Here is a 15,718-nt window from a genome sequence, read left to right on the forward strand (position 1 = left end):
GTTTTCTGATGGGACTACATAAAATGGTGATTTACTGCCGTTCCGGCACCTAGACTATCCCGGTAATACAAGGATATCAGGTGCCAGTAACGGTAGGGGCAGTTTGCCGGTATACCACCAGAATTACCTGTGGGATACCGGCAAACATGTAATAAGCCCCACTGTCTGCTTCTTGGAATCTTTAACAATACAATATTGATCACATGCTTGCTATATCTTTTCTTGAAAATAAACAATTTAGCCAAAAAATAAAGTTTAAAGATACCTTTAAAGTTTGGTCTGATTCTCGCATCATACCCTGATGTCCTGCCCATTAATTTATCCAGAAAATCTGAAGGCGACAGGGATGGGCCACGAGGTCTTGCACTGTCACTTTCCTTTGTAGCAACCAAACTTGGAAGGGAAGGAAAAAGAGTGTACAATTAGTCCAACATCGTTACAGTCATTTAATCACTTAACAGCCAGGAAAAATGTTTCTAATGGTATTCCCCATGCTTCTAGGAAGAGCAATCTCGTCCTTGGCACTTAGGTTAGTGGCCCGGTCAGTTGAAAGTCTCATTATTACACAAGTCTCAAATGTCTCAAATGTACACAAGTTGCATTTGCTTTTCTGTATTTGTCATATTGAACTTAAACAATATTTGCCAAAAGGCAGACCATGTCTCCTTGTTTTCTTCCTTAATTGGCTTGGACGTAATTACCATACATTGGAGAAGGTCTTTAGGAAGTTAGAGCATGAGAAAGAACATCAATATGCTCTATGATGTATAGCATATTGATGTCACGCTCAGTCTTTGATGCTATCAATAGTGAATAGTCTGATTGATTTTAATTGGAGTCACTCCTATATGACTCCAATTAAAATGGGTAAAAGTGAATTGATTTCACTATCTGTATAAGATCTATCATTACTTTATGATCACTACAGCGTAGCCATGATATTAGATTTCCGAAATTACACAGTCACACAAAGCCATCTATTTCATCACTATACAAGTCGGGCAGCGACTGATGTGTGAAATTCTGTCTGTGATACTTCGGTCAAAGACAAACATCACACCTTAGTTCAAATATCTCCTAATACACAGAAAATCTTCAAAGAAGTTCTGTCTGGATTCAGACTGGAATTATTCACAAATATCCAAGTATTCATATTTTCGATAATTTCATTGTTTTCATTGATTGCTGCTTTTTACACACTCCCTTAATTATTGCTTGGCTTGTTCTAATTATGAGGAATGGTAACACATGTATGTAATCTAGCCTTTAATCCATTTCAAAGCTTCTAATATGAACACGTTAACGACAGTACCCACAGTGTGCAACTCCACTCTCCTACTGATCTACCCACATAGAGCCAAGATGGATAGACCAGTCAACATTAGCTACTCAACCTTGTGAATGCATTTTTTAACATTAGAGAATATTCCAGGTGCAGCTGGAACTGAAACTCCCACGTCTATTAGTAATGCCTTAGGTTGTTGTATAATCCCGGTTGAATTAGAGTTGCCACTTATCGGATTTACACTAGACTCTACATTTTTGCTGGATTTCTGCTCTGCACTCCAGATGTATCCCCCAATACACTCTGGAGGGAGAGAGTTTCAGCCCTCAACTCTTGCACAGTGAGCCCTGGGTCACCTTGACCAGCATGCGTGTAAATCTCATATAGATATGTGTATAGATGTGTGGGTTCCCACAGATTTTTCCTCCAGCCAAATCATGCCAAATCTCCTTTAAGAGCCATCAATCTTCAGGAAGGTTTGGGAGAGGTTTAGCCATGTGTTGGCTATTTGTGGGAAAAACATACAGAATATAACTTTAAAGGCTTCAGGATGGGAGACAAACTACAGGGCAGGGGTCTGCAACCTGTGGCTCTACATATATTTTGGACTACAATTCGCCTGTTACCTTCCTGTTGACTATGCTGGGTAGGGATGGTGGGAGTTGTAGTCCAAAACATCCAGAGAGGCAAAGGTGGCCGATCCCGTCCCTCCCAGGTTAGGGTAAAGGTAGGGGTGCAAAAATATGGGTGGGGGGAGGTTGCTAGAGGAAATGGAATCCTGTGCATCTGCAAATATTATCCAAGTAGAACAGTTCATTACACTGTGCAGTAAAGTATATCAGTAGCATAATGCGGCAATTGCACAGATCTATGTGTAACCTGCAAGTTCCAGGTAAGAAACATGCACTATTGTTTTCTTCTGGAATAAATCAAATTAGTAAAGTTGAAGTGTGGATCTGTAAGATTGCATGTCAAATCAGCACAGTTGGTCACATGCCAGGCATGCCTACCTCTGCTTTCAATCATTCAGAGGTTGACATCTGTTGTATGTATTATTTAGGCATATAATAGTACAATATAGGGAATTCATAACAGACATGGATCTCTGAAAAGACTATAGGGCTGGGAAGGAATCAATCATGCATTGTGGGGTAGGAGGATGCGTTTTCTTTCGATGAGGACTGCTGAGGTTATTTATTCCATAATAGGGGGAGTAAATGAGTTCAGGTCAATGACCTATGAAAGGCCAGTGGGGCTGAGGTAGAGTAAGTCATGCGTCTAGCATTGCAGATGTAGAGTGTGACATTCATTAAATGAATACCATTAGTCAGGTAGGATTGCAATGGTATGAGTACTTTACATGGGAAAAGACACCTAGCATGTATCTGTAGTAGAAGGCCCACTAGTGTGCTAGTGTAAGCAAGCGGGCTGGCCAGGGAATAATTGGTGCTGCAACAGAGCCCACTACCTACTAGAAATGTGCGTACACCTTTTTTGAATAAGGTAACCTGTGCATTTCTGAAAGTAATGCAAATGTCAATGCATCCACTGGGCATTTTGTTTATTTGCATGACCGTTTCTGTTTTTTTTTAAACAGTTCAATGCTTGTCAGCTGAAAAAAAAGAGTCAATTTATTTTCCATATTGCAAAAAACCCCAATTGAAAGGCATTAGTCTTTTTGGCACTTTGATTTCTTTGATCATCCATAGCAGTATAACATTCCGCTCTTCTGACCTACTCCATTAACTTTATATTTTGTTTGGTTTAAATATGTGCTGGCAGGAAAAGCTCTTCAACAAAAGGTTTACAGAAACATTTCAACAACATTAATTGTCATACGTTTAACACTAATCTTTGTGCTTTGATTTCTTGAAAATCCTACTAAGAAAACTGAAACATGCTATGTGTTCTCCAAACCTTCCCTTCAAATAAATACAGCTAAATAAACACATATTCCAGAATAACGAATACAAAATTAACATATTCCATTTAATACTTTTGAAGATGGGCTTGGCAAGGGTGGGCAGGGCTTCATAGTTCAGGCACTGGGACCCACTTACCTCGTTGACCTCATGTCTGTCACCTCCCTTAACAGCTTTAAAACAGAAGTGAAGAAAGTGGAATAGCCTCTCAAGATGGAAGACCTGCAAAAGTGACCATTTCAGGGCCTTCCACAAGATGCAATATATTTTAAAGACTGTGTTTTTTTGGACTGTCAAACTCCGGCTAAAACACTTAAGGCGTGATTTACAAAAATGTTTTTAATGGGACTTTCCCATGTTAAATATATATTTTTTAAATTAGGCCCTTAAACGTTTGACTCGTTTATGTATCTTCCATAATATCATTAACATTATTAATATTATTATTATTATTATTATTATTATTATTATTATTACTGTTATTATTATTATTATTATTAGTAGTATTATTAGTATTATTAGTATTATTAGTATTATTATGGTATTAATTGAGCAAGAATCTGGCTTCAAGAATCAACAGAGCTCTTTACAGAGGTAAAATAAATTGCTTGTCATCTCTTTCTGCAAATGCTGACAAATGGAAATGTAATAGTGACATTAATGAAGACTATTCCAATTTGCCATCAAGAAAGTATATGTTGCAGTTTGTTCAATTATTCCCATCTTAAACACTTTACCAGTATATTGTAACGAAAATATATTTGTTTTGCTTCTTGTTGACACAATCCCTCCAAAGTGTTCTACTTGTCCAGATCCACTTATGTCTGTCCTTCTCCCCAACGTGACTACAGACCTCAGTCTTACCTTCTGTTCATTTGTAGTAGTCCACAAGAAAATGGGGTAGCGTTCACTCTAGACCATTTCAGACAGCTCTGTTTCACAGCAGTAATAAATGAAACAAGTAGCCCGGATCACATACAATAATTAAGCTTTATAGAGCTAGCGCGAGGGCCATACCGGGAGTTATACGTCCTAAAGACCAAGTTAATGGCCTGAGCACAGCGTAGTCTATAAATCTATTATGTCCCAAAAAAATAAAAAATAAAATATTTTTTTAAAAAGGTCTGTTCCCGGCAGCCAATTCCAAAAGTGATGAGGAAGAAGGGGCATGGCTTAATTAGAAGCCGCCCAGGACTCATCTGTGATCTGTGGGCCGGGCAGGATGAGAGTGGTGCTGGGTGAAGGGACTCAGCTCCCTTCCCTAAGAAGGTAAGGAGTGGAGGGAGGGGGCGAGTCAGGTTCTGAGCCCAGGCTGTATCTGTCAGGTGTGGCTCAGGAAATGTGGAGAGCATGGTTGTCAACTTTGGTGCTCCAGAGAAGAGGGCATGCGGAGCTGTCAGCCATGTCTGGGCGGCTTCCAGCTCGGTGCTCCCTTGATGAGAGGAGCACTTTGCTTAGAGCCATGTGGAAATGGCAACATAGCTGTCAGTGTGGCATTCTCATGATGAGAAAGAGCCGTGCTGCGAGCCATGCTGTCACTGCAGTGAGCCCAGAGGAATGGCAAAGGTTTCCCCATTGGCTAATCTCCAGGTTATACAAAATTTCAGAGACATAGCGGCCTGCACAGCCTGGAGATTGGCCAATGGGGGAGTGCCACGTCAATCTCCCAGGCCATAATTAACCTTGATTAACTTGCCCAATGACTGTACCACGAGTAATGGGAACTCAAGTCGAAGTTTAAGGCCAGAGCACAGAGAGGGCACATAGAGGACAATTAACGAGGATTACAGGCACATAACGACCAATAAATCCCGAGTGCATTGTTTATAAAGCTATTATCTGCCTTTAGGCTAAGGGGGACGTTTAAAAAAAGCAATACGCCTAGAGTCATTGCTGGGAACTGGCGAATTTCCATCAACCGTGTACAGCGTGATGAGAAGGGAGGGCATGGCACTAAAATTGCATCCGGTCGCATCTGTGGGGTATGGCCTGGTAAGGTGAATCAGTGGCTTTGGTGGTGGAGAAGCTGATCTGTGTTTGGCAGGTGCAGGCCAGCAAAGTTTTGGTTAAGGGGTGGAGCCATCTGCCCCCCATTTTAAGGTAAGGATGGGGAAGTAGGGGACGGGAGATTCACTGTGCCCAGGCCGCGTCTGTCAGGTACAGTCAGGTGGAGACTTCGTGGTGCTGATGGGAGGCGGGTTCTTAGCACGGCGCTCCCAGTGATAAGAGAGAGCACTATGCTGAGAGCCCTGCCAGCGGTAGGACCGTCAGCACGATGCCCACTCTCATAACAAGAGCACTGTACTGACAGCCCCACCTCTGGCAGGACTCTCAGTGCAGCGCTCCCTCTCATCTTGAGAGTGAAACGCTGACAGCAGTGGTGACAGGGGGAGTCACCCAGTCACTCCTCTCATTGGCCAATTATTGGCCCGTTTATTGAATTCCTGACACGGAAACGTCACTCCCCCTCGTCATAATTCAGAAAGATGCCCAAAGATTCTGTTTAACTTGCAATTAACATCAGTTCCTGCTGTAAGGAGACTGCTTTGACCAAGGCAAGGATGCAACATACCATGACACATTGGGCCTCATTATAAGTTTGCTGGTCCAGTTACAACAGTACCAGTAAGCTTGCAGGTACCGTTGTTACCGGACCAGCAAACTACGAGTTCTGCTTACGGGTGCCATCCCGTACCAACACCCGTGAGCAGAACATGTCGGGTCCACTGGCACCATTCTGAATGGTGCCGGTGCATCCCACCTCCCCATTCCCGTTGAGCCCTATGGAGCTCAAATGGAAATGGGAAGCATTTAATTCTGGCGCCCGCAAATGGGCAATTACCGGGTCCGGCAGGGCTGTAATGACCCGGAAATTGCCCATTCGTGGATGCCAGATTAATTCGCAAGTTTGGCAGCAGCCTGCCGGTTTTACCGGCAAGGCTACCAGCAAACTTGTAATGAGGCCCAGTGTCTTTGAAGATTGATAACAACCAACTAATAAATAAACAATGGATCTAGAATGTAGAGTCTTTCGTGATTGGTACAGAAATATGTTTCAGTACAGCAGGGCGGGTCATGTTTGTTAAAACATTGAGGGTGGACGCTGTGTTAGAGGTGTTATATCTCGGACTGTATTGGCTGATGCGGCTTTAGCTACTTGGCACTAGAATACCACAAACCGTTTTGAGGCCAGCAGTCTCCCCCTGCTTTCCATCTCACCACTATTATTTGGAAGGAATCAACATAACACATCGATTGTTTTCACAGGAATTGCTCACTTACTCCTTCTTGTGCTGCAATGTGGCTGCGCCTCTTCCCTCAAGAGCATCATCTCGGTGAAGGTTTTTTTTCCAGACCTTCGTGTATTTCATGCTCAGCCATTGTCCAGATTACAGCTCACCGTAACCACTGGGGAGATCACAGGAAGCACAATATTGTTTTGATAGTTTGATTCTATGTAGCTTCACCTCAGTGATACCACAGACCTAATTATTCATGCAGGTAAGTGGGCCAGCGAATGGCTGAATGGTCATGAGGGCCACTGTCGGCTCTGTTTTGATTCTGTTCAGGTTTTAGCTCTCCTAAGTGTACAAGAATAATATATAACAAAAGCAGAAGTCAGTTTAATGCTGAAATGTTGAATGTGGCACCAGGTCTTGTAAACGATTACATAATTCTTCCAACTGAAACTGCCCTTTTTAAGTGGCAGTATAATGATTCTGCGTAAGGAGTCTGCTCAAATCAAACTTTTCAGAACTGCTGAAACTGCTCCTTTCACCTCATTTACAACAAGTACCCAGTTCATGAAGGTCAGGACAGGAGAAGTCAGGATGTACATCTCCCCTTCCAGATGGCAACTTCTGCTGTCACCATTTATCATCACACCATTCATAGGGACTGCAATAGTCATTCAACAATCAGGAGGTCCCAGTATCCACACCTGTCAGTAATTCGCTCTGACAGGGAGCTAATGTGCTTGCCCAAAACATGCCATATCTTAGAAATGCAGTGAAATAATGTTGCTAAATGGACGCTATGGTTAAGTTCCACTAGTAAAAACCTGAAATATTCAGTGAAAAAACATTTTTATAGGGCCATTATGGTTGCAGCGCAAAATCTAAAAACCAAAGAAGTGTGCCAGTTGTGGTAAGCTACGCAGCCACAAGGCAAGCCGCTGCCATGCACTGCTCAGACCTTGTACATCAAAGATGACATAACCAATGGTATCATCAATTCTGGTATGATGAACATTCAAGGACATGTAATTATGGGTAAGCTTTGTATGGTGCGGTTTTGTCAAGGGGGGCATTTTGTAGCTGTTTGGGATCATGGCTGTAAAAATGAATTTTATCCTGTGCTTCCAACTTCATATCTTCTTGTATTCAGGCACTCCAAAGGAAGCTATCAAATATTATCTGGGCTCGGAAGAAGCCTAGGGTGGGATGCTGGGTTCTCAAGATTAGCACATTTAGGGGGGCTTGAATTTGATGATTCTCCAAAACGGTGTCATAGCTATGAATCTGGCGCGCATCCCAGAAGAGTAATTGGAGTCGTGTCCCCCTCACTGGAGGAGAACAGAAAAATCGTCTATGGATCAGCCTCTGCACACACTCCACTTCCGTGATCATTCTTCTTGGACTTAGCAGGATTCCCTACTTTCCTCAACACTTATTTCTCTGCACTATTGCGATACATACTTAAGGATCTGTAAAATCCTGAGTTTTCTGTGACCTTTATCTCTGATTCTGGGCAACACCAGATTCACCACTGGCCTTCAGTCGAACATTTTCGCTGCCTGAAGGAGGGGAGGTCTTACACAACTAATTCAGCTCTTTCACAACGTAGTTCCTATCACTTTTATTGAGAATAACACTTATTTTTGGATTTTGCAGAGCAAACAATTTCATTTTATGTTGCTCTGACACTGGGCCTCTAACCCCTCGACTTATAGACCTGGCACTCGCCAGCCCTATGTGCTGGAAGTCGCGCTGTCCAAAGGGATCAAAGTGAAAATTATTTCAACCCCATATCAGCTTCTTCAGGGTGTCGAACCAACTGGAAGACTCCCTTATATCGGGCAATGGAAAGGAGTTCTACGGGATAAAGTTTCAGAGAACTCTTGGGTGAGGATTTGGGATAGCACTAGCAGTCCTTCCAAGTGTGTTACGAATAGAGATGTGCTAACTAAATATTGCTTGGGTGGTATATGACTCGTGTTTGACTACGCACATTTCCCCTGGTGATCCCACCCTTGTGCTTGCGGACCTGTGGGGCCCGTGGATATTTGATACATCTTTAATGGACCTGTGGGAGGTCCCAGATCTTTCAGAAAGAGGTTCTAGCTCTCATTAAGGACATGATGGGAGCACAGCTGCTGGGGGACCCGCTGACAGTGCGATACAGTTGATGAGGCTGGCCCGCTGAATGGGCGCAACTCGAATCTAATCATCCACCTTCTAACCACTGCCAGAGTCCCCCTGGCTAGATGTTGGAGGTCAGTGAATTGGCCGCAGATTAATATACAGTGGTAAAAGTTGTGGGACATTGCTTCAGCTGGAAAGAGTTTGGCTTTAAAATAGGGACGGCTTTCATACATACGAGAGGGGTTCCCCGTCCATGACTTTTGTAATGGATTTTCAGGCCAGCCATGAAAGCCTTTGCTACTGAAACCTCTCACGCTGCTCTGATCTCCTATGGGGTTCTGGTCTGATTTGGCCGGAGAGAAGACAGGGTCTTCGGTTTCATTGGGGTTGCCCCATGCTCACTATATCTTCTTTGTCCTTGGATAGAGTATGCAATTAGGCATACTGGGTGGTCGTTTATTATATGTGTTATCGTTTTTTCCATCAGGAAACCAGAGTGTAAGCCTTTCCCATTCCCGAATGTTTGATGTCTTTATAAAGAATGTGTCTGGAAAAATGAAGATTTTAAAAAATCTAAAAAAGCAAACTCACTTTTACTTTCATTTGGCTCTTTGTTTTGTGGACATTGAAACACTGACTGCAAATCACGCTTTACAGGTGGGTTGCATTAATGGATTCTGATGGAATCTGTCTTGTTTTGAGCAGGTTCAAAACGGAGGCAGATGCTATAGAAATCCATTAGTTTTACGCCTGCATATCATTCTCATATATGCATAAAAGGAGGTGCTCACACACGACGGGGCGGTGAGCATGGCGGATATCTCCTCTCTGCAGTTGTACACTATGTATCTTACCCCATTCCATTGTACTAGACACAATTTACAGTTGTATATTTCATTTGGTTTTAACATAATTTTTTCTGTAGTAGGTATACATGTGAGGCTGGATAGAGGCATCTAAACATGGCAAAGGGTGCCCTGTGATGCTTTGGCTTATCCATGAATTTTAGGTTACTTACATGGAGCCACCACCCACTCCCCTTAACACCTGCGCTATTTATTTTCTGTAACTTCGGTCACTTTGCAGGGACGTCATTTCACCAAAATGCCAGGGGTGGTGGAAGTGACTTCACACGACCACCCTTGACCTGTCGACATCACAGGAAGTGATGTCATTTGACCCCACCCCGAAGTGACATCACAGGAAGAGATGCAACATGACAGTTCACCCCTCGACAAAACAGGAACTGGCATCACATAACATTGCTTCTAAGTACACTACGAAAAATATGGTTACAATATCACTAAAGTTATATACATTTCATACCATAATGTATCACCATATGCATTGTTAATACCAGTGCCTGTAGGCCCATATTACCAAATCACTGTGAAAGCAAGCAGATGTCCAAGGCCAAACGATAATGATGTGTTATTGTATAGCACTTAAGCGCTTCATATAGAACAAATATACATACAATATCACCTGTGTTAGTACTCATTTATCAACCTCAGCAGGATGAAAGGCTGAGTTGACCTTGCAGGGAGTCAAATATGCAATCTGCAGTTCAGACACACACACATTTCAACAGCCAGCACTCAACCCACTGAGCTATCTTAGAAAACCAGCCACTCCAGAAACAAAGAGCCATATGCTGCCGGCCACAGCCCATGAGCCCCAAAAAAGAAGAATATATATACATATATATATTTGTTTGCATTTTCTTTTGGGGTAGCACGTGATACCACAGGGGTAGCAAGGGAGAGCTCAGGGGTCAATGTTGCAACACCTTGCGACCCCTAAATGATGTCTATGGTCTATGTCACGTTGCTTGAATATTTGCATCTATACCATATTGGATCATGTTACTCTTCATGCTTCGGTTGCCATTACGTGATGGGAGATTAGGCTTTTAGCGAAAGAAAGAGGATTACTCTGGGAGAGCGAAGACAAATGCAGCAACAGCCTCCTTCTCGCGTGCACTGCAAGAACCTTATTCACAAAGCGTTTTCCAATGGGACATTGCCATTATAAAACACTTGTGTGAACTAGGCCCCAAGAGAAGAAATGGTAAAATACACTGAACCGTGTGGGGCTGTCATACATTATCATTAGAAAACGGTCACCTAAAGGCATAACAGAGATACTAACACGTGGTGCACAAGTGTGGTGTCTATATTCAAATCCTAAATCCATTTGCACCCTGAGGCAGACAGCCATGCATGTGGCACATCTTAAAACACAAATAAATACATAAATCATTGATGCTAGGTTGCAAATGAGCATCGGCAGAGGATTTGGGTCTAAAAGCAGGCTGACAAAGCAACACTGAAAGGAAGGCTAGCACACATTGCTTCCAAGGAAAATGTGACGGCTGAGTACCGTTATGCAAAAAAACTTTGGATGTATGTTGGGTGCCTCACTAGATATCCACTATTGCTTCCAGCTCCAAAGTTCCTTTGGCGAAAAAGAAAATTAAATATAGAGTGGAATGAATCAAGTCTTCAGGAAATGTTCCTCTATATTTCATGAATTGCCTCGAATCTAATGTCATGTGGCTAATTTTGTATATGATGGGCTAATGAGTGTCTATGTTCTATTTATTTCAGAGCACTCCGCATTCGCTAGTCGGCTGGAAAATTGCAAAAAGAAATATAGGATGTTTTTCCTTTTTCATCCCTCTTGAAATTGCTGAAAATACCTGCGCAAAAACAATGTATTTGAAGCTATGGGCCATCAACATATATAAACAACTCTAGAAAAAAGTGTTTACTTAGTTTGATAAGTAAAACTGTAGAAAGGGTTTCTATTTTTTTACAGCAAACTAAAATAAACGTGAAATAAATAATTCTAAACTGTCCTTGTGTTTCCCATTTAGCTAGAAAAAAATCTGCAGATAAAATGTTCTTACGAAGTTTCTTAGCTAACTTAATGAAAATAAATGACCAGAAACAGATCTCTGTTGATATTTTTGAAGCAATTTTGAATATTCTGTGAAATGTAATGCCCTTTCTATTGACTTTATATACTGCCAACGAACTGAATTCGTGAAACTGACAATATTTGATAATTTCTATGGGCAGGAGACTGGGATTTTTAAGAGGGTTTGAAACACAGAAGCCCGAAATTCGGAATATACACCCAAATACATTAAGATTCTGTGACAAACAAAACCAAATATTGTAAACTCAAATCGTGTCATCTCTCAAATCTGGCTCGGATTATCTTCAGTGAACCATGTTGTTGACGTACATAGGAAATCTAAATTTAAGTCTGCTATCAGTTTGTACAGCTGTTTTAAAAAAAATGTAATGGATCAAATGTTGAGCAGATTCTCTTTTATAATTGATGCATTCTTTTTTTAAATGTAATTGGGGGGTTGAAGCCTGCTAATTTGTCCCTGCCAGCATTCGGTAGACAAAGGTGGACTGCTGGCTAGACACACCCGTGCATGCAGTCTGAGGGAAGCCATATAGGATTTCGGTGGGCCTATCCTTAGCACGAACAGGCACAGAAGGCTTTGAGGTGTACCTCTATGTGAGGCATAGGGCCTTGATCCAGCTAGCTCATTGGAATAGTAAACATCAGTGGAAAAACGGTGACTCTGCCATAGCAGGCATTTTAGATGACACATTACACACACACAACTATAATAAACGAGACCCTTATGGGCCTTGTAAATACATCCATGATCTCTGTTACAAAGAACACAAGGGAAAAGGGAACATGGGTTCCAGGCACACCCCGGTTTTTATGAACCAGATACAAGGAAATGTCTCATAAACTAAAACAATCAGCTACAATAAAGGCATTGGAAATACGTTTCAGCCTCATTACAAGTTTGCCGGTATCCCGCTGGTAATTCTGGCGGGATACTGGCAAACGCTAATACCACTACTGGCAAATTTCTGCTGGTATTACTGGCAGATTACAAGTGCCGGTTTAAATGGTAAATCCCCATTTCATGGAGTCCCATAGGACAGCAAGGAGGGATTTTGCCGGTATTACCAGCAACGGTATTACTGTGCCAGTAATACTGGCAGTTTTTTGACAGTAGGGGTCAGATGATTTTCCAACTACTAGGTGGAGGTAAATCCTCCATCCCTAAGGGCAAAGTTGTAATTGGCTGCTCCGCTAAAATTGTCGGTAAACGTTATTACTGGCACTTTTGCTGTGTACCGGCCAACTTATAAGGAGGCCCTTATAAAGTCCAAGTCATCTCTTCCACTTCTGTGTCTGTTGCATAACGCAGCCTTTCTCCATGTGATTTTATATACAGAGGTTTCTAAGCATGGACCGGGGATCCAAACCTGTGCTGCTCTGCATCGTCTTGCTGCCAAGACAGGGGCATTGCCACTGAGCTATACTACCAGTGCCAATGAAACAATACTCTTGAAAGCTCTACCTCTCATAATCATAACATGTCAAAACTGTTAGCAGTTTCGGAATTTCTTACAACCATGACATTGAATTACACCAATGCCCCACTTTCACTTCCCCCACGAGGTCCTCAATGGGCCTTAGCCAAACATGCTCATGTAGAGGGAGGTTGTAACATTATCAACAGATGGTGCTGAAAAATCTGTGACCAGTAACAATTCTGACAGATTGAATTGAGGCAAAAAGTTTAGTAAGTCTGACAGGCAAACAACAAATATTTGGATAGGGGCGAAAGATATACACATGGTGCGCACCACCCAGTAGAAATTGCAGGAATATTCTTGACCTGTTTCAGAGGTGGCATAATTGCTATAATTATCAGCAAATTGCACAGTTGACAAAAAGCAGAAAAAATATACACAGGCAACCTATATAAAAAACAAGGTGACAACAAACTGCCCTGTCTCACCATGCAGATAGCTTCAGGATAATTGCTGGACATATGACATATGCAGGCAATGCAGCACTGCCAGCAGTGATGAGGTAAAACTTGAAATGGGGCATGCATAGAGAATGGTTTCCTTGACCTCACAGAGAGGCACATGGCAAAGTAAGCCCCCTGCAATTAAGCATGGCTACAATTCCATCTGGGAAAACTTGCATGAACACCTGGTGGTCAGATCTAAGTTTATTGAGCCATCCAGAACTGTCAAATCATTAATAGAGACTCAACAGGACACCCAGAGCTCTAGCATCTCTGTGGTGGTTTGGGGGCCATTTAAATGGCCCAGTTTGCTTCCTGGTTTCTTGTGGGTCAGGTGGGGTTGATTGTGGAAGAAATGTATGATTCCTACTAGGTGAGAGCAGGAGATATTATGCTGTATCAATTCAGAAATTTGTCATGACATATTTTGTATTTGATACACTGTGGGGCCGATTCATGGAATTACGCGCAGAAATTGTGCAATGCTGCAAGCCTGCGCGATTAAGAATATCTGCACGCAACGTGTATTCATGGATTGTCAAACAGTGAGTGGGGTCCCCCGTAAGCATGTCTGCAATTCAGGGAGCATGCGCAGGGTCCGCCGTAATGAATCTGGCACTCCAACAACATGGGCATGAAAAATCATTACTGAACAATAACTCAGGCAAAGGGTGTGCAGACCGGCGTAAAATATTCCTGCACCCAACGACAGAGCATACATGCGCCCTTATGTTACATTGGAAACCCAATTGAATACACCCACCCCAAAATACAACATGCAATCCCACCTGCACACTGAAAGTCCTACGTGCAAGTGTACTTATGCCAGCCTTTGGGTGGCGGATCCTCTGAAGGACTTGCTTGGGCATTTCCCAGCTGAGACGTTGCGCAATCAATTCCATTAATATGTCTCTTGCGGTGCAATAGTCGGCGTGCAAGGGACTGCCTGCAGGCCATCCCTCAAAACGCCCACTTCTTCAGAAGAAATTCCCAATTTTTGGATGTTCAGCCCCCTTGCCAGCCATCTGTGCGGGCCATGCCCACCCACTGCTCAGAGTCTCGCATAACTCTGTCGAAAGCTCACACAGGCCTGCCAGGCCAGCGCGAAATCCATGCAAGATCTGCGCATTCAATACCATAAATCGACAGAGTTGTGCGCACAGATTGGGTGCAAGTAGCCTATTTTCTGCATGAAAACGTCCATGATCAGCCCCTATGCGTTCATCCTCTTTGTAAAACAATTTCTGCATATTTGTATTTTAATCCCTTTCCCTTAATGTTGTTCCTTATAACAACAACAAAATGGAACATGCAGTAAACATATTTCAGACACCATTTCTATTTTTTTTAACAATGTTCTTTTACTTCACTCTTTCATTATGACTGCAAACAATGGTATTATCTTTTCTTTGCAACTAGAATTTTGTCTCACAACAATTCACATTTATTATTTTGTTTGTTTCATAAATCACAAATGTTGGTACACTCAGTTACAGCCACTCAATGTAATTATGCGCAGGAAGCAGGGCACTCATGGGCTCTGGGAAGCTCTGAGCCTCTGCAAATCAGACCACATTTTTGCAAGTTAATGAGAAGTCCATTGGTTACCAATAAAAGCATGGATTGAGTGCAAAACCTTGACTATAGCACACCGGTGCTTCTACAATGAAGCCCCCATGTACTTGAACCATTGCATCACAAAGAAACAGCACTGTCGCTCACTCCACTCCGATGACCAGCTGACCCTAGCTGTTCGATGTTTGAAATTAAACAGAGTAGGAGGGGTTAGTTTCAGCACCACAGCCCGCCCTGCAGAACTCCTTACCTCCATACTTAGGAAATGAGCCCTCCTACCCAGCATTCAAGCGACCATTGAAAACCTGGCTGTTCAATAAATTTGACTAACACTCTCAGCATGAACTGTCTCCTACTTCACCTGTACTACTTCCTACTAATGCAATGATCTGTAAAGTCTTTACTCTGTTATTACTCTGTTATCACCCTGTACAAACACTGTGATATCTGTGGGTCTGGGCATTACACAAATGTTAAAATAAAATAAAATAAAATCGGGAAAGTTCAACACAGCTGAATTGGCCCCATTTTGGAAATTTGAAATTGTGCAAAATAAGCATGCTTAGGCTTACTTGCAAATGGCAGCATATTGAAAAGTAACCATGTGTGTTCCAAATATGTCAATTATGTCCTATTATGTCCTATTGGAAATCCATACTTACTTAGATTCAGACCTAGGCTATAGCATTGTGTCAATACCAAAGACAAT

The 15,718-nt window shown here is 42.4% G+C and overlaps 1 protein-coding gene across 1 annotated transcript in view; it reads right to left on the bottom strand.

Annotated features, from left to right (window-relative positions):
• GLRA3 (glycine receptor alpha 3) overlaps positions 1–15,718 on the bottom strand; it is a 1,169,276-nt gene that overhangs the window by 1,013,979 nt on the left and 139,579 nt on the right. The window contains exon 2 of the mRNA XM_069631437.1: positions 266–393. Coding sequence (XP_069487538.1) covers positions 266–393 — 128 coding nt within the window. The remainder of the gene's footprint in view (positions 1–265; positions 394–15,718) is intronic.

Source organism: Ambystoma mexicanum, chromosome 6q (genome assembly GCF_040938575.1).
Source record: "Ambystoma mexicanum isolate Mex_15411 chromosome 6q, UKY_AmexF1_1, whole genome shotgun sequence".
NCBI lineage: Eukaryota > Metazoa > Chordata > Amphibia > Caudata > Ambystomatidae > Ambystoma > Ambystoma mexicanum.